The sequence below is a fragment of the Mytilus californianus genome, unplaced genomic scaffold, assembly GCF_021869535.1.
Source record: "Mytilus californianus isolate M0D057914Y unplaced genomic scaffold, xbMytCali1.0.p SCAF_2, whole genome shotgun sequence".
Taxonomy (NCBI): domain Eukaryota; kingdom Metazoa; phylum Mollusca; class Bivalvia; order Mytilida; family Mytilidae; genus Mytilus; species Mytilus californianus.
Genome location: NW_026262668.1, coordinates 7,137,259 through 7,162,410, shown reverse-complemented (window position 1 = coordinate 7,162,410; position 25,152 = coordinate 7,137,259). Strand labels below are relative to the sequence as shown.

General features: G+C 32.0%; 1 protein-coding gene across 1 annotated transcript; it reads left to right on the top strand.

Moving 5' to 3' along the window:
- Positions 1 to 1,903: 1,903 nt before the first annotated feature.
- Positions 1,904 to 24,970, top strand: LOC127729189 (serine/threonine-protein phosphatase 6 catalytic subunit). Its single transcript, XM_052236878.1, has 10 exons — positions 1,904 to 2,009; positions 3,289 to 3,384; positions 4,356 to 4,421; positions 7,214 to 7,281; positions 7,636 to 7,709; positions 8,578 to 8,657; positions 9,917 to 10,036; positions 15,917 to 16,006; positions 16,743 to 16,800; positions 23,279 to 24,970. Exons 1-10 carry the CDS (start codon positions 1,941 to 1,943, stop codon positions 23,467 to 23,469), a joined length of 912 nt encoding a protein of 303 aa, XP_052092838.1. The 5' UTR covers positions 1,904 to 1,940; the 3' UTR covers positions 23,470 to 24,970.
- The last annotated feature ends 182 nt before the right edge of the window (positions 24,971 to 25,152 follow it).

Genomic DNA, 25,152 nt, shown 5'->3' with positions numbered 1-25,152 from the left:
GATTAATGTTGCTACCAAAGATATGTATAGACTACGTGATTAAAAGAGGCACTGCAGGAACATTTTGTCTAAATATAGCTGTAAAAAGGAACTTATGAACGATCGAGTTGTCTTGGTACCGAGGCATCGCATGCACGGTGTATTGCGTAGCTAAATAAAGCTTGATACGACAAAAAAGGCTGTGTGATATGCGATTGTAGTTTCTGTGAGAGATAAAAATTGCGACGGAATTATGCCACAGATTTTTTTTCTGCGATGGTGTACTGACTTACGGCTGTAGTTCAAATGTTACCAGTATAACAAGTTTATTAAACACTTTTTATGTATTTTCACTTTACAGCTACGTACTGTACATTGTTTACATGAGAAAAGGGTGAAATAAGGACAAAGTATAAAAGATATAAGGTTTTAACTATTTTACTTTGTGAAGTATAATGCATCCTGTCCCACAAATGAAACACGAAAGTACATTTCATCTAAACTCAGTTAAATTAATTATCATTGAAAGTTCTTGCAAACCGCAAAAAAAAAAGAATTTTCAACTGACATACGAAAGGCACCAACTTGTGAAGTTATTATTCCTGTTTACATCCTTTAATAGTTAGTTCCTCTCCCTAGAATTCAAAAAGACTGGACAATGCACATGACATCTAGTGAATATGGACGAATACGTTAATACTTTCTACAATCTAAACTGGGTTACGGAGCAGATTTGAATGTGCGGAACCTGGATCTCTACTAACATAAAATTTGTTGACTGAAACTAAACAGTTTTGAGCTTGTTCCTATTTCAAGAAAGGTCCGGTACGGATTCCGACAAGTCGTAAACCAAAGGATTCGACCGTTTGTTAACTAGTATGTTTTATACATTTTTTGTATTTTGTTTCATTTTTAACAGTTTAATTTCGCCTATAACTCTATTGTGACTGGTAATTTCTTTTATTATATTTTTTTCGTAATCTTTTTTTATGTACATTTTTTAGCTTCTTTTGTACATGTTTTAGGTATCAAAATTTAACCTTTATTTTTTTTTATAAATTATTCTAATCAAAACTATCTAATCTTTAATTCATGTCCATTTCTCAATTAAATTACCTTAATTTTCACCGTGGCTATAAAGGATTATTGTTATTCATTCCTTAACAAACTTTTTAAAATATTATTTCCGTTCAAAATATATATTTATTTATTGCTTTTCTCTGTTTTTCTTAGTCGTCGATTTCTCGGATAATAAATAACCTTTAAGAAAATTATAAAAGGCTTATTCACACTTCGTGAGCCGTAGAATTATGTTCATCAATAATCATCTTATTACTACAGTTATAACAAGTCAGCCAATTATCAACAGACCCAAAGGCAGTAGGTGAACGTTTTGGGGGGAAGTAACAAATGCAAATACATAATCCTTTAATTTCAAGTTGTACCTTTCAATCTTCCACCACAGGAGCAGTAGTTCTGGAAATCATGAACATAATAATGCTCTTGAATACCATGGGTATAGTTCTATGTCTCATTTTGATATTCAGCAACCTGCAATGTATAATAGAATCTCTTTCCATCCTGCCCTGGGATACTATAAACAGGGAATGAAGTTGTATTCTAAAGTATAACGTGAGTAGCCCATTTTCATCTTTCCCTATGGGATATCAAAGGTAGATATTAAAACTCACCCTTATCTTCTATTTACTGTAACGTGTTCATTTATAAGAGAAAATGGGTGGCAATATTTTATATAAAGTGAAAACATAATTATAAGATAAACTTTAGAAATAAAAAATATTAATGGGTATCGATATTTCACTGACTTAAAATGATCAGAAAATAGGTCAAAGTAATTTTCCTTAACAAAAAACTGAACATGAAATAAACACTTTATTATAGAAATTCTGACTGGGTTAAAAAGTTCTTTACCGGGTACCAGACACAGGGAAAACGACAAAATGTCTGACATTGAAAAGTGGATTGAAATAGCAAAAGATTGCAATTACTTGCCCGAAAATGACCTTAAAGTATGACGATTGAAGAATTTAAACAATTTCAAAAGATTGTAACAGTTAAAATGCAAAAAAAATAAAGTCAAGGCATGATTCGTCAGAGTTATTTTTAGCATTTCAGTTTTGATGTTGACATGGTTGATATTGCTTTATTCATGTTATTCTTTAATTGTTATACTTAGTTGAATCATATGATTGAAGGATATGCTCCTCGTATATGCTCTTATATATAGAGCAATTGTCATATGCTTTTATTTACATGATAATGATTCTGGGACTGTTACAAAACATTCAGATTTATAATACATATTAAAAAATAATTAATGTAATATAATTTTTATTGAGAAAATAACTTAATTCGTTTTTTTTCTCCTTAAAAATTCATTTCAATACAGTAGAGCTTCTTAATACTAAATACAACAAAATTTGAAACTTTCTAAAACAACAATAATGAACTGTGAACTGAAATTGATTGAATTTTTCTTTAAACATTTATTTCAAATAATGGTAATTTTAGTGAATATTTTAAAAATATTTAAAGAGACCTTCCTGTCATGTGATGTATCATGTTTGATGCACGTAAAGACATTTTCAGATATAAATGCAGATAACATACCGGTACTAATCAGTGTTCTCCCCAGTGCCTTTAAGTAACCATGTGGACATTTAACCTTTGCATGTTATGGTCATGATGATAAAGATGTTAAGCATGTTAAGTAACAGCACAAATCCTTCAAAAATTGCTCCCAGAAAATATCTCATGGTTAAACTACTTCATTTTCATGATTTTAGGTATACGTTCTAGTTAAGGTTTAAAGTTATTTATACCTTGTCAAGTTTCCTACAAAGGTCTTGAGAATGCCTTATCATTGCTTATGATAATAGATTTTTTTGTCTGTTAAAAGATTAGATACGATATATTTTATGTTGAGTTTTCCTACAAATACTTTAAAATAAACAACAAGGAGAGGAAAGTTTGAAATTCAAAGTGATGTTCTATTGCTATTGAAGGGCAGCCAAAGAAAAACAAAAGTGGCAGACAAAAAGGAGATATCTTCTCCCATGTGACTCACCAGTGTAAGGCTTAAAAGGTCTTGGTGATGCCTTTTAATATAAACAGATTCTCTAGATCTATTTGTATGGGATTGTTACAAATGTATGTTTATAGAGTTTTCATCTAATTAATATGGTTAATAACATTAAAAAAATTATGAAGACAAGAAATACTGAACTATGTTAAGATCAATATTTGATCATGTTGATTTAATTGACTTTTTTATAAAAACATTTTCAGAGGTTATGTGACATGGTATGTGAGTTACTCCTTGAAGAATCCAATGTGCAGCCCGTATCGTCCCCTGTCACAGTGTGTGGTGACATTCATGGACAGGTAGATATTTTAGCAAACAATCAAAGATCCCTCAATTGTAGATGTACTAACAAATGGAGGAATACTTCTTCCATGCTGGACACCGGTTGCGCATAATTGAACTTTCTTGAATCGACCCTGACAGTCTGTCAGACTTAAGTGAAAACTTTCCGAAAAAACATGCATTTCCCTGATTTTACAAAATTTTGTTTCATCGCAAAATACAATTTTAATATCTATCACCAATTGGCATGATTAGGTAACACCCATTTCATATTAATGCTCAATGTTCAGCCTTTATCAGCACCTGTCACTGTGTGATGACATTCGTGGCAAGGTAGATATTTTACATTGTTTTGTTTAGTGTACAACCTGTTTTAGCACCCTTACTACAAATGTATATGTTGACATTCATGGTGAAGTCATGCACAAGCATGACAAGTATATCATGTTAAGTGAACAGTCTTCTTAAGTGCTTTTATCTGGACCTTCCACAGTGTAGGTTGAGATTGATTGTCAGCATTATATTTTCTGATATTGCCCTGATTATTACGTATACTGATACATTCATAGTCCGGTAGATGATTAACATCATATTTTGTTCATGTATCAAAACCTGTTCAGAGTATTTTTCTTAAGCAATCTGATTAATGTAAAGACCCTATGTGAATAGTTCACTTTAATACAAGGATCAGACAAAGCTCTGGTCTACTTTCTGTTCTGATAACTATTATGTCAACCAATAAAATTTCTGCTTCAAAATTTATGGAAGAGTGAATTAATGACAAATCAGAGTATCTGGAAACAAGTTTTTTCACAACAAAAAGAGTGTTTGTGAAGCATTAACAAAGAATCTCTATTTTAATCAGATAGATTCTTAAGTAACCGCAAAAAGTTTGATAGTTTTAAAATATATGCAAATGCATTTGCTAGAACAGTAAAAAAAAAAGTTATGCAGTGATGAATTCAAATTTTTTTTAATTTTCTTTCAGTTTTATGACTTAATAGAATTGTTCAAAACAGGAGGCCAAGCACCTGACACTAATTATATATTCATGGTAAGTCACCAGACTACACAACATTACCAGATTAATTATTTAGATACTGTAATTTTTTTGAAAAAGTAACTTACTCATGATACTTATCATGCTTATTGTTACTAGCTAAGATTTAGCTTTTTGAAAATATATGAAAAAGAATGCAACTGGAACATGTCGAAAGAGAGCCCATAAAGATTTTGTGTCAGGAATGAACCCACTATACATGTATATATACATCCATTCTGTACCATTTGGAAAAGTTTTTACTTATTACAAAGAAATTTTGAAAGAATTGTTTGTGTTTTTATACCTCCACTCTAGGATTGGGGTGCTTTATTGCATACACCTTGTCTGTCTGCTTGTCCAACCAATATTGTTGTCACACTTTTCTCAGGAAATGACTTCATATTTAGTCAGCAGCTTGACAGTGATGAGTTGTAATGTGTAAGCACTTATAATCAGATCCGTCATATAACTGCTTTCTGTTAACTGATACTTAGAATTTTTCAAATGAACTTTAATTTTTTCGTCACTTTATACCTAAGTACTACTGAACCAATTGACTTCATGAGTTGTAACTTGTGAGAATATATGTAACACTCAGAAACGTGTCCTATTCCCCCAAACGTGTCCATATGACGTCACTGAACTCCAAAATATGTCTAGTTGTAAAAGGGCACTAAAGCGTATCATTTGTATAAATGCCCAAACGTGTCCATATGAAGCCTAAGTTTTTCCTTTCTCTGAAAACTCAATCGTGTCCATATTATAAAAAGTTAAAAAAACAAAAGAGCAGAACTCCCAAAGATGTCCCCCGTTATTTGGTTATTGTGCTTTCATTGACATATACTCCTTTCACTATTTCATTGTAAATTGAAATATAGTCCTTTAAGTCTTAATCAAACTAACAGTATAACCCGTGCCCAAGTGGGGCCTCCGTTCGGCTGTGCGGGATGTAAAAGTACGCAGCCATGTCATGTTATAATGTGGATATTAAATCCGATACCTCGTGTAGGGAGAATGCCCTCTCTCTGCACATTAAAATCCTTGTAACAACGCTTTCACGATGCCGTCGGTGGTATGCTGCAAGGCAACATTTTTGTCCCTATCCATATGCCCTTATTATCTAGTGGCAGTTAGAATTTCCCCAACTTTTATTTCAAACGGCCTCTATTATATAAGGGGGAATGAAGGAGTGTCATACTGAAGTCTCGAAAAAAATAAAGCGGTCTTTCCCCGCTCCCAAAAATTATTATTTAATTCCGAGTCCCGATTAGTGCAAATTCCTATTATAACCGTACAAATTTAGGCCGAATCCCAAATTCCCGGAATAATACTGGCACAATCCCAAAGTCCCAGAAATTATTATTATAGAACCTACCTATAGTATTTGTTGTAATATGTTGATGCATGATAATGCATGAAATATTTTCCACTGAACACAATGTCTCTTGTTAAGTAATGCTAGAAACCCAAAATTTATAAAAAAAAAAAACCCTGAGTACCAGTTTATAATTTCAAGAGCTTTTAAAGAAACAGAACTGTTGAAAAAAATGAAAAACACTTCTGCAGGAAGCCGGCCGTGCAATATCCTCATACATGATTAATATGGTAAGGCATTACCGCAGTTTATAAGTCCAAAATAATTTACTTCTTTAAACTGTGTTCCTTTTTTAATTTCCGGTAATTGTGCCCAAAATACTTCAGGATTTATGTCTTTTGAATGCGGCTTTTATCTTATCTAGGATCCAACCGAAATCTGACACCTTCAATCGTGTCCACTATCATGAAATTGCCGTAAATGTTATTGGCGTCACTGAGAACATAATAGCGCTAAAAGTTTTGAGACCTTCAGGCGTTTTAAAGTGGACACGTTTTGGCGAATAACAATTATTGGACACGTTTGGGGGTTATGAAATCGGACACGTTTGGGCGATATCAACCTTGAAGGACACGTTTGGGGGGATGGACACGTTTGGGAGTGTTACATATATATATGCCCAATTAAGGGACGTATTATGGTATACCATTGTCCATTCATCTTCAGCATGTCGGACAATAACTCAAAAATGCTTAAACCAATTTGCATGAAACTTTGGTAAATTGTTTATATCTATTGATGTGAGCTCCATTTCAATTTTAATAAATTTTTGATATTAGGTTTCTGAGTTATGGGGGTTTTATTCATTAAAAAAGGGGGGATTTTCCAGTTTTCAGATAATAACTCAAAAACACTTTCACCAATTCATGCAATTTGCAATAAACTTTGGTGAATTGTTTATACATGTATCTTTTTATGTGAGCTCCCTTTCGATTTTTTAGAATTTAAGATTTTACGTTTCTGAGTTATGGGATTTTATTCATTAAAAAAGGGTGATTTACCAGTTTTCTGACAATAACTCAGAAGTGCTTTGAGCAGTTTTCATGAAACTTTGGTGACTGGTTTATATCTATAAAAATAACCTCCCTTTAGTTTTTTAAAATTTTTGATATGACATTGAGAAGTTATTGCACTTTAATCTTTGAAAAAGCGACGGGCGTATCATGCCTTCATGACACAGCTCTTTATTCAAATTTGTCTGACTCCTACTTCCTGTTTGCTGATACTTAGAATTTTTCAATATCTTGAATAAACTTTAAAAAAAGTCTCACAATTACTGCATCGAAAGATTCATATTAAGTCTTTTCAGACACTTTTCATTGGCAGAATAGCAATAGTTCTTTTATATTTTCTTCCATTTTGTCTTATGTATATTCATAATGAGTGTTATACAACATGATCAGTAATGATAAATCCTATTTCATTCTAGGGTGATTTTGTAGACCGAGGATATTACAGTTTGGAAACTTTTACGTTACTGCTCACATTAAAGGCACGGTAAGTCTGCTTTGTATGACCACAGTGGGTAATATAGAAAGGTTTTCAGTCTTTATTTGAAAATATGTGTCTAATATCTCATGGTGTGAGTGTGAATGACAGCTTTACACATGCTTCTAGTACATTGACATAACAACACACTAGGATTTCCCTGTAATATTTTTATATTGCTGAATTTGTGATGGTTTTCAATATTTTATGTTTATTCTAGGTCAACATATTGAAACGTTTAGACAAATATATATAATATATTCAAATTTAAGTCTTTCTGATCTGAAAAAATAAACTACATTGATCTTAATAAATACGTCTTTATACTGAAAATAGAACTAGAAATGAATTTGAATGTTTTAGGTGGCCAGACAAAATCACCCTACTGAGAGGTAATCATGAAAGTAGACAGATTACACAGATATATGGATTTTATGGTAATGTAGAATTCAACTTTTGCCCATCTTTCATCTCACAGACCCATGACCTATGTATACTTCATGCTTAACATATGGAATTTTACACTTTCCATCATTGCACATACATTAAAAGGAATTATGGTCCCGTGTTTAGAAATTTCATTAAATTGAATAATGGTTCTTGTTTTAGTTTTATTAAATATAATGATTTGGTTTTTTTTCAGCAAATTGAATCCTAGCCCAGACCCCAAAACTTCATGCACTTGTTGTCTCAGTACAGAAGAGTATTCAAGATTTTTACTTGCAATTTTACAATAATATGTAGAAGGTCCTGTAACAACAATTGTTTTATTTTAGCAGTCTTATTGGAACAAATGAATGTGTAACTGTTAAATGTGAATGTACTGAATTTGCTGTAGGAAACAACTGTTGATTTAAAAATCAAGCAAAAGATACTAAGGGGACATTCAAGATTCTTTAAGCTGAAGAAAAACTGACACATCATGGCAAAGAATGAAAGAACACAAACAAACAACAGTCTATAAAACATTACTCAGAAATCTAAAAACTGACCAACATGAACTCCACAAAAAACTGTGGGTGATCTCCAGTGCTGTGGAAGAGTAAGCAGCTCCTGCTTCGATAGGGGCACCCATCATGTAGGTCATAATAATTACACTTGTGGTGATATGTAAAGGATATAAAAATTGTGTGTAAATATCAGAAATAGAATTCTTTAAATCTATGAAAAAAAATTATGTAAAGATTAATTGGCACACACCTGGCAAATACTTTTTCTATTTAACCCTCTCAAAAAAAATTCTTGATCTGCCCTGAAAGAATAATGTCACCTTATAACTAATGACTAATTCTTTATGTTATACAGATGAGTGCCAGACAAAGTATGGTAATGCTAATGCATGGAGATATTGTTGTAAAGTATTTGATCTACTTACAGTTGCCGCAGTAAGTTTAATACAGTGTTTATACACTGTTGTGATAGATGTAAAAAAAATTCTGAAACCATGTCTGATATAAATACATATCCTTTATAATATTTCGCCTCAATCAGGTCAATTTCCTTTTAGTTGTTATACGCCCGTCGAAGACAGGACATATTAGTTTATACCAATTTCTGTCCTTCAACACTTACTATAACAACTCAAATTTGCTTACAACAATTCACGTATAATTAGTATTGATTGAAGACTTTTTTTTAAATTAATTTTGAAAATGTTTAGCTTATTTGGTCCAGAGTGACAGGACTTTCAACGTTTTAATTAAGCCTAAGGCAATTTTTCTCATATTGCACACTTACTCCAGTATGCCTGGAATGATTTCCTCAAAACTTTAATTATTTTTTGGGGATTGATAAAAGGAATTTTTTTAATTTTCTGGTTTGTCATTCCAGAGTTACAAACTTAAATTATCAAATCTAAGTAGATTTTTCACATGTAGTACCATAACTTTAGTTTCTTTGATTGATTATTGAAAACTTGTCATAATTGTGGAATTTGGTGAATATAACACACCATTTGATTCGAAAAAAAATGATATGTCATTCCAGAATTATGGTAACTTGACCGTTAGATGAATAAATGGCATTTTTTAAATGCATGCACTAGCTCTAGTGTGCTTGGATCAAATTACTACAAACTTAACACTGTTGTTGAGATTTATAAATGTAGACTTGCTCTTGATTTTGAAAATTTTCTGTTTTGTCATTCCTGAGTTTTAATAGGACTTTTAACAGTCATATTTGGCTCAATATTTATATACCTAAGAGTAGCCTCATGCAAGTTTTTCTACAGAGCCATTTTATTTGTTTCTAATTTAATGCCTTCTCTTTTCCAGTTTTTTTTGTGTGTAAAAATTGCGTCTTGATAACAAATTATTTTTAATGAATATGTGAAGAAAATATAAAGACATATATGCCAGCACAAAATGTTAAAAGAATATTTGAAAAAAAAACTAAGAAATGTATGCCACCACAATATAATAAAAATTATGCAAAGCTACAGACTCTTAAATAGAGGTAAAATTCATATGTTTGCATTTAATTTAATTGTATTCACAGTCTTCACACCATCTAACATACTGGATAATCTGTAAATTATGGCTGAATAAGTTTGCTAGATTGACATGTATTTACGTCAATTAAATTGAATATTTGAGAATTCTTTAAGAATTTCATTGATTTTTTTTGTTTCTTTGTATAATTGTAGATAATAGATGAAACAATTTTATGTGTACATGGAGGTTTATCACCAGACATTAAAACTATTGACCAGATACGTACAATAGAGAGAAATCAAGAAATACCACATAAAGGTGCATTCTGTGATATCCTTTATCACAATGATTACTACATAATACACTACACCTCACATGGATTTTACATTGTCCACCTGTCAATAATTGTAGTGACTGGGAATGAGCAAAACTTCTGGATTGGCCCCTGTGCTTCAATAATACTCTTCACCTCACATGGATTTTACAATGTCCACCTGTCCATGATTGTAGTAAATACACTACACCTCACACAGATTTTACAATGTCCACCTGTCCATGATTGTAGTAAATACACTACACCTTACATGGATTTTACAATGTCCACCTGTCCATGCTTGTAGTATATACACTACACCTCACATGGATTTTACAATGTCCACCTGTCCATGATTGAAGTGTATACACTACACCTCACATGGATTTTACAATGTCCACCTGTCCATGATTGTAGTATATACACTACACCTCACACAGATTTTACAATGTCCACCTGTCCATGATTGTAGTATATACACTACACCTCACATGGATTTTATAATGTCCACCTGTCCATGATTGTAGTATATACTCTACATGTACACCTCACATGGATTTTACAATGTCCACCTGTCCATGATTGTAGTATATACACTACACCTCACATGGATTTTACAATGTCCACCTGTCCATGATTGAAGTATATACACTACACCTCACATGGATTTTACAATGTCCACCTGTCCATGATTGTAGTATATACACTACACCTCACATTGATTTTACAATGTCCACCTGTCCATGATTGTAGTAAATACACTACACCTCACATGGATTTTACAATGTCCACCTGTCCATGATTGTAGTAAATAGACTACACCTCACATGGATTTTACAATGTCCACCTGTCCATGATTGAAGTAAATACACTACACCTCACATGGATGTAACAATGTCCACCTGTCCATGATTGAAGCTAAGTAAATACACTACACCTCACATGGATGTAACAATGTCCACCTGTCCATGATTGTAGAAAATACACTACACCTCACATGGATTTTACAATGTCCACCTGTCCATGATTGTAGTAAATAGACTACACCTCACATGGATTTTATTATGTCCACCTGTCCATGATTGTAGTATATACACTACATGTACACCTCACATGGATTTTACAATGTCCACCTGTCCATGATTGTAGTATATACACTACACCTCACATGGATTTTTCAATGTCCACCTGTCCATGATTGTAGTATATACACTACACCTCACATTAATTTTACAATGTCCACCTGTCCATGATTGTAGTATATACACTACACCTCACATGGATTTTACAATGTCCACCTGTCCATGATTGTAGTATATTCACTACATCTGACATGGATTTTACAATTTCCACCTGTCCATGTTTGTAGTTAATACACTACACCTCACATGGATTTTACAATGTCCACCTGTCCATGTTTGTAGTATATACACTACACCTCACACGGATTTTACAATGTCCACCTGTCCATGATTGTAGTATATTCACTACATCTCACATGGATTTTACAATGTCCACCTGTCCATGTTTGTAGTATATACACTACACCTCACATGGATTTTACAATGTCCACCTGTCCTTGATTGAAGTAAATACACTACACCTCACATGGATTTTACAATGTCCACCTGTCCATGATTGTAGTAAATAGACTACACCTCACATGGATTTTACAATGTCCACCTGTCCATGATTGTAGTATATACACTACACCTCACATGGATTTTTCAATGTCCACCTGTCCATGATTGTAGTATATACACTACACCTCACATTAATTTTACAATGTCCACCTGTCCATGATTGTAGTATATACACTACACCTCACATGGATGTAACAATGTCCACCTGTCCATGATTGAAGTAAATACACTACACCTCACATGGATGTAACAGTGTCCACCTGTCCATGATTGTAGTAAATACACTACACCTCACATGGATTTTACAATGTCCACCTGTCCATGATTGTAGTAAATAGACTACACCTCACATGGATTTTATAATGTCCACCTGTCCATGATTGAAGTAAATACACTACACCTCACATGGATGTAACAATGTCCACCTGTCCATGATTGAAGTAAATACACTACACCTCACATGGATGTAACAATGTCCACCTGTCCATGATTGTAGTAAATACACTACACCTCACATGGATTTTACAATGTCCACCTGTCCATGATTGTAGTAAATAGACTACACCTCACATGGATTTTACAATGTCCACCTGTCCATGATTGAAGTATATACACTACACCTCACATGGATTTTACAATGTCCACCTGTCCATGTTTGTAGTATATACACTACACCTCACACGGATTTTACAATGTCCACCTGTCCATGATTGTAGTATATACACTACACCTCACATGGATTTTACAATGTCCACCTGTCCATGATTGTAGTAAATACACTACACCTCACGTGGATTTTACAATGTCCACCTGTCCATGCTTGTAGTATATACACTACACCTCACATGGATTTTACAATGTCCACCTGTCCATGATTGAAGTGTATACACTACACCTCACATGGATTTTACAATGTCCACCTGTCCATGATTGTAGTATATACACTACACCTCACACAGATTTTACAATGTCCACCTGTCCATGATTGTAGTATATACACTACACCTCACATGGATTTTATAATGTCCACCTGTCCATGATTGTAGTATATACACTACATGTACACCTCACATGGATTTTACAATGTCCACCTGTCCATGATTGTAGTATATACACTACACCTCACATGGATTTTACAATGTCCACCTGTCAATGATTGAAGTATATACAATACACCTCACATGGATTTTACAATGTCCACCTGTCCATGATTGTAGTATATACACTACACCTCACATTGATTTTACAATGTCCACCTGTCCATGATTGTAGTATTTACACTACACCTCACATGGATTTTACAATGTCCACCTGTCCATGATTGTAGTAAATAGACTACACCTCACATGGATTTTACAATGTCCATTTGTCCATGATTGAAGTAAATACACTACACCTCACATGGATGTAACAATGTCCACCTGTCCATGATTGAAGTAAATACACTACACCTCACATGGATGTAACAGTGTCCACCTGTCCATGATTGTAGTAAATACACTACACCTCACATGGATTTTACAATGTCCACCTGTCCATGATTGTAGTAAATAGACTACACCTCACATGGATTTTATAATGTCCACCTGTCCATGATTGAAGTAAATACACTACACCTCACATGGATGTAACAATGTCCACCTGTCCATGATTGAAGTAAATACACTACACCTCACATGGATGTAACAATGTCCACCTGTCCATGATTGTAGTAAATACACTACACCTCACATGGATTTTACAATGTCCACCTGTCCATGATTGTAGTAAATAGACTACACCTCACATGGATTTTACAATGTCCACCTGTCCATGATTGAAGTATATACACTACACCTCACATGGATTTTACATTGTCCACCTGTCCATGATTGTAGTATATACACTACACCTCACATGGATTTTACAATGTCCACCTGTCCATGATTGTAGTGACTGGAAACAGGCAAAACTTCTGGATGGTTTATATTTGAACACTAAAAAGTAAGACTAATTTACATAATAAAGAAATCAATGTATGTGTTCAACGTTGCTACAAAAAATGTATATTCTAGAATCTTATTAGATGGTCTGCACACCATTGACATGATTAATATGTAGAAATCCACACTAACTGTTATAGTGTACATATTGGCCTGATTTATAACATGATAAATCTTGCTCACAAGGCAAGTCTATATACATAGATCTTCCTACCAGGACACAGTATCCCTAATGTCAATGGGTAGTTGCTTGGTACTTATACTTCTAAATGCATTTGAATTATGAGCTTTTGTACTATTTGTATAGATTTGAAGAAAGTGTGTTCAAAATCCTAGTTTTGGTATCAGTTCTAAACAAGACCAGTAGTGTTAAGAATTGTTAAAAAATTTTTAAATGGTAACATGCTAGTGTCTATTTATCTCAATATGCATTAAATACTTGCTTCTGGAAATAACAACCAACGCAATAATAAATCAATCAAACCACTTTTTCTGCTGCACTAAAATGTTTTGGTTGTCCAGTGGTTTGATATGGAATTTTAGATCTCTTAACAGTTTTCTGTGTAGATTTGAATTTAAACTTCTTGTGATCATTTATATGGATATTGTTGCTCAACTCATTTAGAGACAAAGTCATTGTAAGTTTCAGTTGTGTTATGAATAATGTGAGGTATACATCAATGAGACAGCAACCAAATGACAAAAATAACTAAAACAAGAGGGCAAAATACAGTCTTCAGAAATGGTAAACGGACAGAAAGTCACAGGACAAAAAGTCACAGGACATAAAGTCACAAATTTGATAGGACAAATAGTCACAGGACAAAAAGTCACAAATAATTTGTTGACAATTGTTTGAATATATAAGAGAAAGATCTTGAAATATTTTCTTTTTATTACATATATTCATTTTTAAGTTTAGGAAATTGTTCATAAGCCTTGATTAAAATTTATTAAATTTTAAACATGCAAAGGATATATTTCTTGCCACAATGAAGCCATTTAAGTACCAAGCCACTTTGACATTTTGTTTTCATAACAATTATTTGATCATTATTGATATTTATTGAATTAATTTTAATTACAAAGTTGCTTCATATATAATAGTTCAAGAAAAAATAAAAATTTTATTTTTTAAATTAGTGTTTTCTTGTTTAAAGAAATGTAATCTCAAAACTGAATTGTGACTTTTTGTCCTGTGACTTTTTGTCCTGTGACTTTTTGTCCGTGACTTTTTGTCCTGTGACTTTCTGTCCTACATTTCTTCAGAAATATACTATATAATATTTCTAGTTCTAAATCATCCAGAGTCTGTAAAAAGTTTTAAATTAAAATAAAACCATCAAAATTTCAGACCTTGTCCCTTCTCTTTCAACATATAGGAAGGAGGGGTCTAATCTAAAAATCTGTTGTGACAGTTTTGTTTTTGGATATTTATTGTTTTCGCTGCACTCGCCAAAATTGTTCACATTGAGGCTCACAACTGATATTTTATGATGTGAAAGTGTAGAAAACCATATAATCTAAACATACCAGTACTGCACAGAATAGTTAGCTGCAAATATCAATTTTAGATATTGACATAAAATACATAATTATAGACCTTCGAATTACTGTTTGAAATTAAGAATGGAAATGGGGAATGTGTCAAAGAGACAACAACCCGACCAAAGAGCAGAAAACAGCCCAAGGCCACAAATGGGTCTTCAACACAGCGAGAAAATCCCGCACCGGGAGGCGGGCTTCAGCTGGACCCTAAACAAAAATGTGTACTAGTTCAGTGAAAATGGATGTCACACTAAACTCCGAAACACATAAATGAACTAAAATTAAAAAAACATACAAGACTAACAAAGGCCAGAGACTCCTGACTTTGGTGCAAAAATGCGGTATCAAAGTAGATGTCTTTTTGGCTTCTTGTGTCATTGGGTTCATGTTTCATTCAATCCCTTTAGTTCATGTGATCTTCCACATTCCACTTAGACTGTTCCTAAATCAAGGCATGCCGGGCATGGGAGGCATTTATTAAGACCCCAACCACTCATAATATAAAATTTTTGTTTTACTTGTAATTCTTACAAAATTCTAAGGAAAATGCAACCAACCACAATTAGACAATTTGAGTTCCTCCCAGGCCCCAAATTTAGACAATTTGAGTGGCTCCAATCCCCCACCATGATAAAATTTGGAACAGCCCTTGGACTGTTTGTATAATATAGAAATTGCTTATGAAACATTTTTTCTTATAAAACTTTTCCTTAATACATTGAACATTTGGTATGGTCTGATCCAGAAGATGTAGATACATGGTCTGTTAGTCCAAGAGGAGCAGGATGGTTGTTTGGTGCCAAAGTTACAAATGAGGTTAGTGTTATAAATTCTTCTATAACTAACAGCTGGAATTTATATACTAAAATTGATATTTAGCTCCACATAATTCCATATATAAATTTCAGAACACATAATTAGTCATATATGGACTTTTCAAACACCTACTGGTACTTAGTCATATATAGAGTCAGACTTTTCAGACACTTACAAATTCAATGTGAACTGACCCTGATACTTACCAGAAAGCAACATTCAAAATTTATTTTTTGAAGTGTTTTATATACATTATATTTGATAGTTCCCTAGTTTGAAATATAGTGGTTAAGATAGGATATAGTATACATGTAATTGCCAATGAGACCACTATCTACCAGAGATGATAGGATGAAGAAGTAAACACTATAGGCCACCTTAAGACCTTCAACAATGAGCAAAACCTATCCTGTTTAGTAGGCTATAAAAGGCCCTGACATAAAAAATGTGAAAAAATCCAAAAGGGAAAACCAACAGCCTAATTTATGCTAAAAACGAACTAATAAAAAACAAATATGACAGACAGCAATCAACAACAACCTCTGAATTAAAGGCTCCTGATTTTGAATAGGCAAATAAAGAATGTGGCATGGTTGAGTATTATTGTGAGTGCTCAACCCTACTTCAACAGAAAATAATTATTTCAAAGCCCTGATATGTAATTATTCAATACTATAAAAGATATTGGAAGGAATTTTGAATGTTGAATCTATCTGTTTACAATTTGATTTTTTAGTTTGTACATATAAATGGTTTGAAGTTGATATGTAGAGCTCATCAGTTAGTGCATGAAGGTAAGTTACTTTAGAGTTATTGTTTGTATTTTTTTCAATTTTTTATTGGTCATATTTGTCTTGATTTGAAATTGCATTGAAATACCTTCTCATTAAGGTCTGGTCCTTCACTTTGAAAACAACCTCCACCACTATTTTGGCAAAGTCATTGATTAGCATACAGGTATTGACCAATAATGGAAACATAATGCAATTACCAGTATACATGTAATCAAAATATTTTAAGGAACGAATACGAATACTTTATTTCTCATAAAACTACAATTACATAGTTATAGAGAACATACATGAATATAACTATAAAATACAATTTTTGCATGCATGTGCGAACAATACAATAAAATTAACTTGGAGGACTGACTTTCACATTTATAACTTTGATAAATTTACATAGTTTTTCTAATATTACAATATTTGATGAATTAAACAGTTGATCAAATTTATAGATATTAGGGTTTGACAAACAGTATTTCGGTAAAAATTTCTTTCTTTCCAAATTAAATGTTCCACAATTCATGATGTAATGATACTCGTCACCAATGTCGTTTGAGTCACAGAGACGGCAGATTCTGTCTTCTCTCGGTATACCCTGCCACCTTCCAGACTCAATCGGCAAGTGGTGACTTCCACATCTATATTTGCAAAATGTATGAATAAATTTGTAAGGCAAAGAAGAAAAATATTTTTCAAATTGAAAATTCTTTTTAAAAATACGATAACATATAGTTTTAGGCGAGTCTGCAACAAAAGCAAAGCATTCTTGTTGGAACTGGTCTTTGAGTTTTTGCTCAATACATTTTGTCACCCATTTATCAACAAACTGTGCATTCCATATATTGGACATACCACAATTATCAAAAATATTTTTAACATATGATATCCACTTAGTTTCTATTCCGTTATCATTATAATATAAAAATACAAGTTTGTATAATATAACACAAATTTTACTTTCTTTTCCATTAAGAAGTCTACTCCAGAAATTAACCATTCGCAATTTCACAGACACGGTAATGGGGTATCTGCCAAGCTCTGCATACACAATGAAATTTGGAGTAGACTGTTTTAAATGTAAAATCATTTTACAAAATTGTAAATGTACACGTTCAAGTATATCTATATTTTCAAAACCCCATATTTCTGATCCATATAGCAGTATTGGTAAAACCATTTTGTCAAATAAATCAAGTTGACATTCTATTGACAAATTGTTTTGTCTACCTTTTTTTAAAACACTATACATAGCTTTTGTGGCTTGCTCTTTTAAATATTTTTTATTTGATAAAAAGGATCCACTTCTAGAATATAAAATACCTAAATATTTGTATTCTTTTACAATTTCAATATCATTGCAATTTACTGTGAACTTGAGATTTGCTGGCATTCTGCCACTCGAAAAGATCAAAACTTTAGTTAGGTCTTTCCACCTTTCCGTGGAAAGACCTATTGGTTTTCTTCTGATTATTTTTTTTTTCTTCCGCCTAATTTTTTTCTTGCTGTGTATTTTTGTTTCAAAAGATGTCGCTTAGTTTTTGGGTATATGATATCATACAGTCTATACGCTTTTGAAACTGACCCTGTTTAACCGAACACTTTTCTTTGTAAGAGTTATCTCCCCAAACACTGTTTTTCTTGTTATGAGATCTCCTCTGAAACCGTAAAAGAAAGCGACAAATTTATTTTTCCGAATTGCTCGTTATATCCTCAGGATGTTAGGTTTTATTTAGACCGAAGCTTTACGAAGACTCCATATGAGAGTTATTTCCCCTTTTGTATTTAATATAAGTGAAATGTATTTGTAACTGGAAAACCATAAGTGATAGAGGCCTAGGGTCTTTTGATTTGAGGTCCTTGGTCCATAAAAATGAAAATGAGGTCAAGGTCAAAGGTCAAGGTCATGTTGTAAATTTTGATTTTTGGCTTGTTATCACTAATTTTCAGAAATCTTATAAGATATCGACAAATTTTTTTACAGACTTGTTAGTTGCGACATGTTGTAACACATAAATTTGAGTTGAAAGGGTACTGAGACATTTATTGGGAGTTTTCTCCCCTTTTATATTCAAAATTACATGTATGGTGATATAACTCATTCATCTTATATAATTGAGACCTAGGGTCTTTTGATTTGAGGCCCTTGTTTCATGACCTTTAAATTGGGGTCAAGGTCAAAGTTAAATTTGACGTTCTATTTTTATTTTATTTTTTTTTCTTATGCCTAATTTTTTTCTTGCGGTGTATTTTTGTTTCAAAAGTTGTCGCTTACATTTTTGGTATATGATATCATACAGTCTATACGCTTTTGAAACTGACCCTGTTTAACCGAACACTTTTCTTTGTAAGAGTTATCTCCCCAAACACTGTTTTTCTTGTTATGAGATCTCCTCTGAAACCGTAAAAGAAAGCGAAAAATTTATTTTTCCAAATTGCTCGTTATATCCTCAGGATGTTAGGTTTTATTTAGACCGAAGCTTTAGGAAGACTCCATATGAGAGTTATTTCCCCTTTTGTATTTGATATATGTGAAAAGTATTTGTAACTGGAAAATCATAAGTGATAGAGGCCTAGGGTCTTTTGATTTGAGGTCCTTGGTCCATAAATATGAAACTGAGGTCAAGGTCAAAGGTCAAAGTCATGTTAAAAATTTTGATTTTGGCTTGTAATTACTAATTTTCAGAAATCTTATAAGATGTCGACAAATTTTTTTACAGAATTGTTAGTTGCAACATGTTGTAACAAGTAAATTTGAGTTGAAAGGGTACTGAGACATTTAATGGGAATTTTCTCCCCTTTTATATTCAAAATTACATGTATGGTGATATTACTTATTCATCTTATATAATTGAGACCTAGGGTCTTTTGATTTGAGTCCCTTGTTTCATGACCTTTAAATTGGGGTCAAGGTCAAAGTTTAATTTGACATTCTATTTTTTTTTTTTTTCCTTCCGCCTAATTTTTTTCTTGCGGTGTATTTTTGTTTCAAAAGATGTCGCTTAGTTTTTGGGTATATGATATCATACAGTCTATACGCTTTTCAAACTGACCCTGTTTAACCGAACACTTTTCTTTGTAAGAGTTATCTCCCCAAACACTGTTTTTCTTGTTATGAGATCTCCTCTGAAACCGTAAAAGAAAGCGACAAATTTATTTTTCCAAATTGCTCGTTATATCCTCAGGATGTTAGGTTTTATTTAGACTGAAGCTTTACAAAGACTCCATATGAGAGTTATTTCCCCTTTTGTATTTAATATAAGTGAAATGTATTTGTAACTGGAAAACCATAAGTGATAGAGGCCTAGGGTCTTTTGATTTGAGGTCCTTGGTCCATAAAAATGAAAATGAGGTCAAGGTCAAAGGTCAAGGTCATGTTAAAAATTTTGATTTTTGGCTTGTTATCACTAATTTTCAGAAATCTTATAAGATATCGACAAATTTTTTTCCAGACTTGTTAGTTGCGACATGTTGTAACACGTAAATTTGAGTTGAAAGGTTACGGAGACATTTAATGGCAGTTTTCTCCCCTATCATATTCAAAATTACACGTATGGTGATATAACTCATTCATCATATATAATTGAGACCTAGGGTATTTTGATTTGAAGCCCTTGTTTCATGACCTTGAAATTGGGGTCAAGGTCAAAGGTTGATTTGACGTTCTATATTTTGACCTTTGCTTTTACCTCATATATATACATGATAAAGCCATGGGACTTTTTGCATTAGGTTGCAAGCCATTTGACCTTGAAAAAGCCAACCGGAAGTGACCTCGTGTAAACCGGAAGTAGCTATTTATTGTACTAAATTAATGTTCAAGTATATAGAACTATATATTTTTGGAATCAGTGTCAAGTAAACTATCAAACAATACCGGAAGTGACATTTTTTAAACCGGAAGTCAAAAATTATCTCCCTTATTTATCTTTTTTTGCATAGAAACCATATATTTTTGGAATAAGCGTACATTAAGCTGTCATTTGACACTGGAATTGACATTTAAAAACCTAATTTTAATATTTTTCATATCAAAATAGATCCTTACTGGTGGAAAGACCTTCAATTGTTCTCTGAACAATTGGTTTTTAATTTTATTTGTATTTATTTTCATTTTCCATTCTTCACAATATTCGTAAAAGGTATTTAACATGTATTGTAGATCAGTGCTATTTTCTGCTAATAAAACAGTATCATCTGCATATAAAAGTAGAAATAATTTCAAAAATACTGACAGCTCATTTTCGATATCTTGTGATATAGATTTTAAGCCAGTTATATTTTTCTGTTCAAAAAAAGTTTGAAGATCATTTAAAAATATAGAAAACAAAGCAGGTGAAAGGTTTTCCCCTTGCCGTACCCCCATCTCACAAGGGAAGAAATCGGATTTTTTGCCCTCATGTATAATACGAGATTTGGCAAAATCATACATATTCTGAATAACACGAAAAAAATTCCCATTTACTTCATTCTGCAATAATTTGAACAGAAGTAAATTTCGCTGTAAAGAGTCAAACGCTTTTTCAAAGTCGATAAAAGCACAATGTAACCTTTTCTTTCCCAATTTCAATAATTCAAATAAAATATGTATAGTAAAAATGTGTTCAGTCGTAGAATAATCCCTTCTGAAACCTGCTTGGTTTTCATTTAGTATACATAATTCATCAAGATAATTACATAATCTTGTGTTCAATATTGAGGTAAAAAGTTTACCCATAGTAGATAATAACGTTATAGGCCTATAGTTTTGTGGATCATTTTCAGAGCCTTTGTTTTTAAACAATGGAATTACATTTCCTATTAACCATGCCTCAGGCAACAATCCTGTGTCAAAAATAAGATTAAATAGATACACATAAACATCAATAAAAAATTCAATAGACGAACATATATATTCATTTACAATAAGATCATCACCAGGTGTCTTATTATTTTTCAGGCTTTTTATGGCCTTCAATATTTCATCTTTAGTGATACAAGCATTGAGAAATACATTTGATGAATTTTCGTTAACATCATTTTCTAATATGTATCGGTTTTCTGTTTCGTTATTTTTATTCAGATCCTTAAAAAAGGAAAACAAATCTTCAATATTAATATCATTTTTTTCCTTCGTCTACCTCGATTTATAATTTTCCAAAAATCTTTCGGGTTTTTTGTTCGCATCTTTTTCATTTTTGAACGTAAATTAACATTAAATGATCTAATATTTTTATCCATGGTTTTTTTATATAGAGTCTCACTACGTCTCATACGTTCATTGAACATGCGTGAACCATATCGTTTATATAACCTTTTTGATTTTCTAAACGCCCTCCTTTCCCGGCGGCATTCTGTGTTAAACCAATCACGGTGATTTTGTTTCCCTCCCGTGAAATCATATCCATAAGTTTTCTGTACGAACTCACCAAATGTATTTCTAGCAGAATTGAGAAAAACATCTCTTATTTCATTTACAATTTCATCAATAGTATTTTTATCAACACTTTGAACATTTTCAGATTTTTTCATAATAAAAGATAACAGTTTAGATATACTTTCAGAACAGAACTTTCTCTAAAAATAAACAAATTGAATATGTGGATGCAATTTAATTAAATTTCCCAGATCAAGCCATCTAGGTATATATTAATGCAATATGCTGAAACAAACTTGGAATTAGATAGACGTGAATTGGAATTTAAGTGCATAATATCACTTTATAAAAAAAAATTAATATGTATTTCATTAGATGATATTTATTATATGGTATATGTTCTTTATAAATTTATAAACACAGATCCATTGTTAGCTATATGTAAATAAATTCTAATCACATAACTGTATATTAAAGATAAAATTCCATAACATGGATGAATTGACTATTGTAAAATCCACTTTACAAAATTATAAAATTGCATTGTTAGCTCTGTCACAACCACATTTCTTGTAGGATTGTTGTGAAATTTATATCAAAAGTTTACATCAGTAATGTATTTGCTGAATTTGAAAATCAGTGCTGATCTATTATTTTTACAGGAGTTATTTCTCTTTAATATGAAATTTACAATGGAAATCTTTTTTATTACCTCACCTTTTGTACCATATTTTTGTTTGTTTATTGATACTATTATTTTTATGCCCCACCTAGGGGCATTATGTTTTTTTCGGTCTGTGTGTCAGTTCGTCCGTCTGTCCCGCTTCAGGTTAAAGTTTTTGGTCAAGGTAGTTTTTGATGAAGTTGAAGTCCAATCAACTTGAAAACTTAGTACACATGTTCCCTATGATATGAAATTCCTAATTTTAATGCCAAATTAGAGTTTTGATCCCAATTTTACAGTCCACTGAACATAGAAAATGATAGTGTGAGTAGGGCATCCGTGTACTATGGACACATTCTTGTTTATTGTGTAGAGCAATTAAAATTTATTTTTTTATTAGAAAGGGGTTTATAAACATTGTATTTTAATAATAGTAATAATATGAATTTTAAATTTGAATATTACAGGATATAAGTATATGTTTGATGAGAAGTTAGTAACAGTATGGTCAGCACCTAACTATTGCTATAGATGTGGAAACATTGCTGCAGTATTATCATTTAACGACGCAGATAACAGGGAAGCTAAACTTTTCAGAGCTGTTCCCGATTCAGAACGAGTTATACCAGCAAAGTCAACAACACCTTACTTTTTATAATATTAGTTGATAAAGACCAATAATTTGAAACAGAATAGTTGAGTGTCAAGAAATTTTAAGTAAATGGACATGTAGAAAAATGGACAAAAGAAAATCGTATCAAAATAATGATATACTATGTTTGAACTGACTAATTATTTATTCGATTTGTTTGAAACTAATTATAATGGATTAGGGCATAATCTAGAACAAATTGAGCAAAAACATCTACATAGTTGTGATCAATTCTTTTTTTTTCATTGCATCATGATATATTTTTTAAAAAGTACAGACGTGGGCAAACCATTATGTTCCTCTGATGATATTCTAGATTATTCTCTGTTTACCTTCATTGTTTGTTATTATAACATTAAATGCATGAATATATTCATTAATACATGTATGTTCATAAATTTTTAAAATGAAAATAATTGTGTTTGGTACATAATCGTCCCTCACTATTTCCCATCTTTGCTATTCTAATAAAATAGATGTGGATAAGTAGAAGAGGACTTCCAAATTGCCCAGACGTCCAACATACTTTTCATAGTTTTGCATACTTCCTACTTAGGGGTATATAACCAGGAGGGTCTCGTACGTTCATATTTTTTTGCATACATCAAACGGACATACAACCATAAATGACCCTATACCAATGTCCAAAAATTAAACTTCACTTCCTTCCCTTTTTATCCAGTTTAATGGAATAGCCCTCATCAGTTCAATCTTGCAGAACCAGAGGCAGATTTACAGAAAACTGAATCTGTTTTTTTTTAAGTTATTTTGTTTTCCTCTAAAAATTCATTTATCTGCTATGGAAATAACAGTGAAATTCTATTTCATAAGTACAGTCAGCTTAAGCTAATTTTGCTGACACAAGAAAGGGAAACAATTCAATTAAGCCTTAAACTCAAAGCTTAAGTTGAAAGGTTATTTTATATTGAAAATATATACTTGTTACCCTGGGCAAGTCCTTAATTGTGGCAAACCATATATATGCTATCACCAAACTGTTTAACATTGTTATAAATTATTATGATGGTTTTTTTTAGTGCTGGTAGAAATTTTAAGCTCTATCAAAGATGTATTGTAAAAATTAAAAATAAAAGAATAATGAACTTTCACTAAAACATTACTGCATATTAAATATGGACCATTCTAATATTTATTATTTAATGTGTTTCTGAAAAACTAAACAATGGTTTGAAATTGTTTGTTTCCAACAAAGTATCTTATTTGATTCTAATGACATTTCATCAATAGTTATATTTTGTGTTGATATTTTCACAATTTCAATGCAAAATTTATTGTGCTGTGGTTAAATTCACTTATTGAACGATAAATAAGCCCTTCTCATAAATTTGGTTGATTTGTGTAAACTATTCAAGAGGGGAATATTTTCCCGTATTTTACATGATTGCTAGATAAGCGGAAATAACCACAGCACGAAAATTTTCATTTTTACAGTTAAAAATGCAAAAGTGTAATTAATTTTATATTGTAAATAAAAATATAAATATTTGTTTTGGTATTATTCACATGAATTTTAAACAATAAATGTAGGCAAGTTATAGTATGATGTCTGATTAAAAAGAAGGAATATAATGTTGCTGTGTAAAAGATTGATTGGTGTTAAACACCATTTTCAACACTATTATGCTATTTCGTGGCGGTCAGTTTTTATTGGTTGAGGAAGCCGGAGTG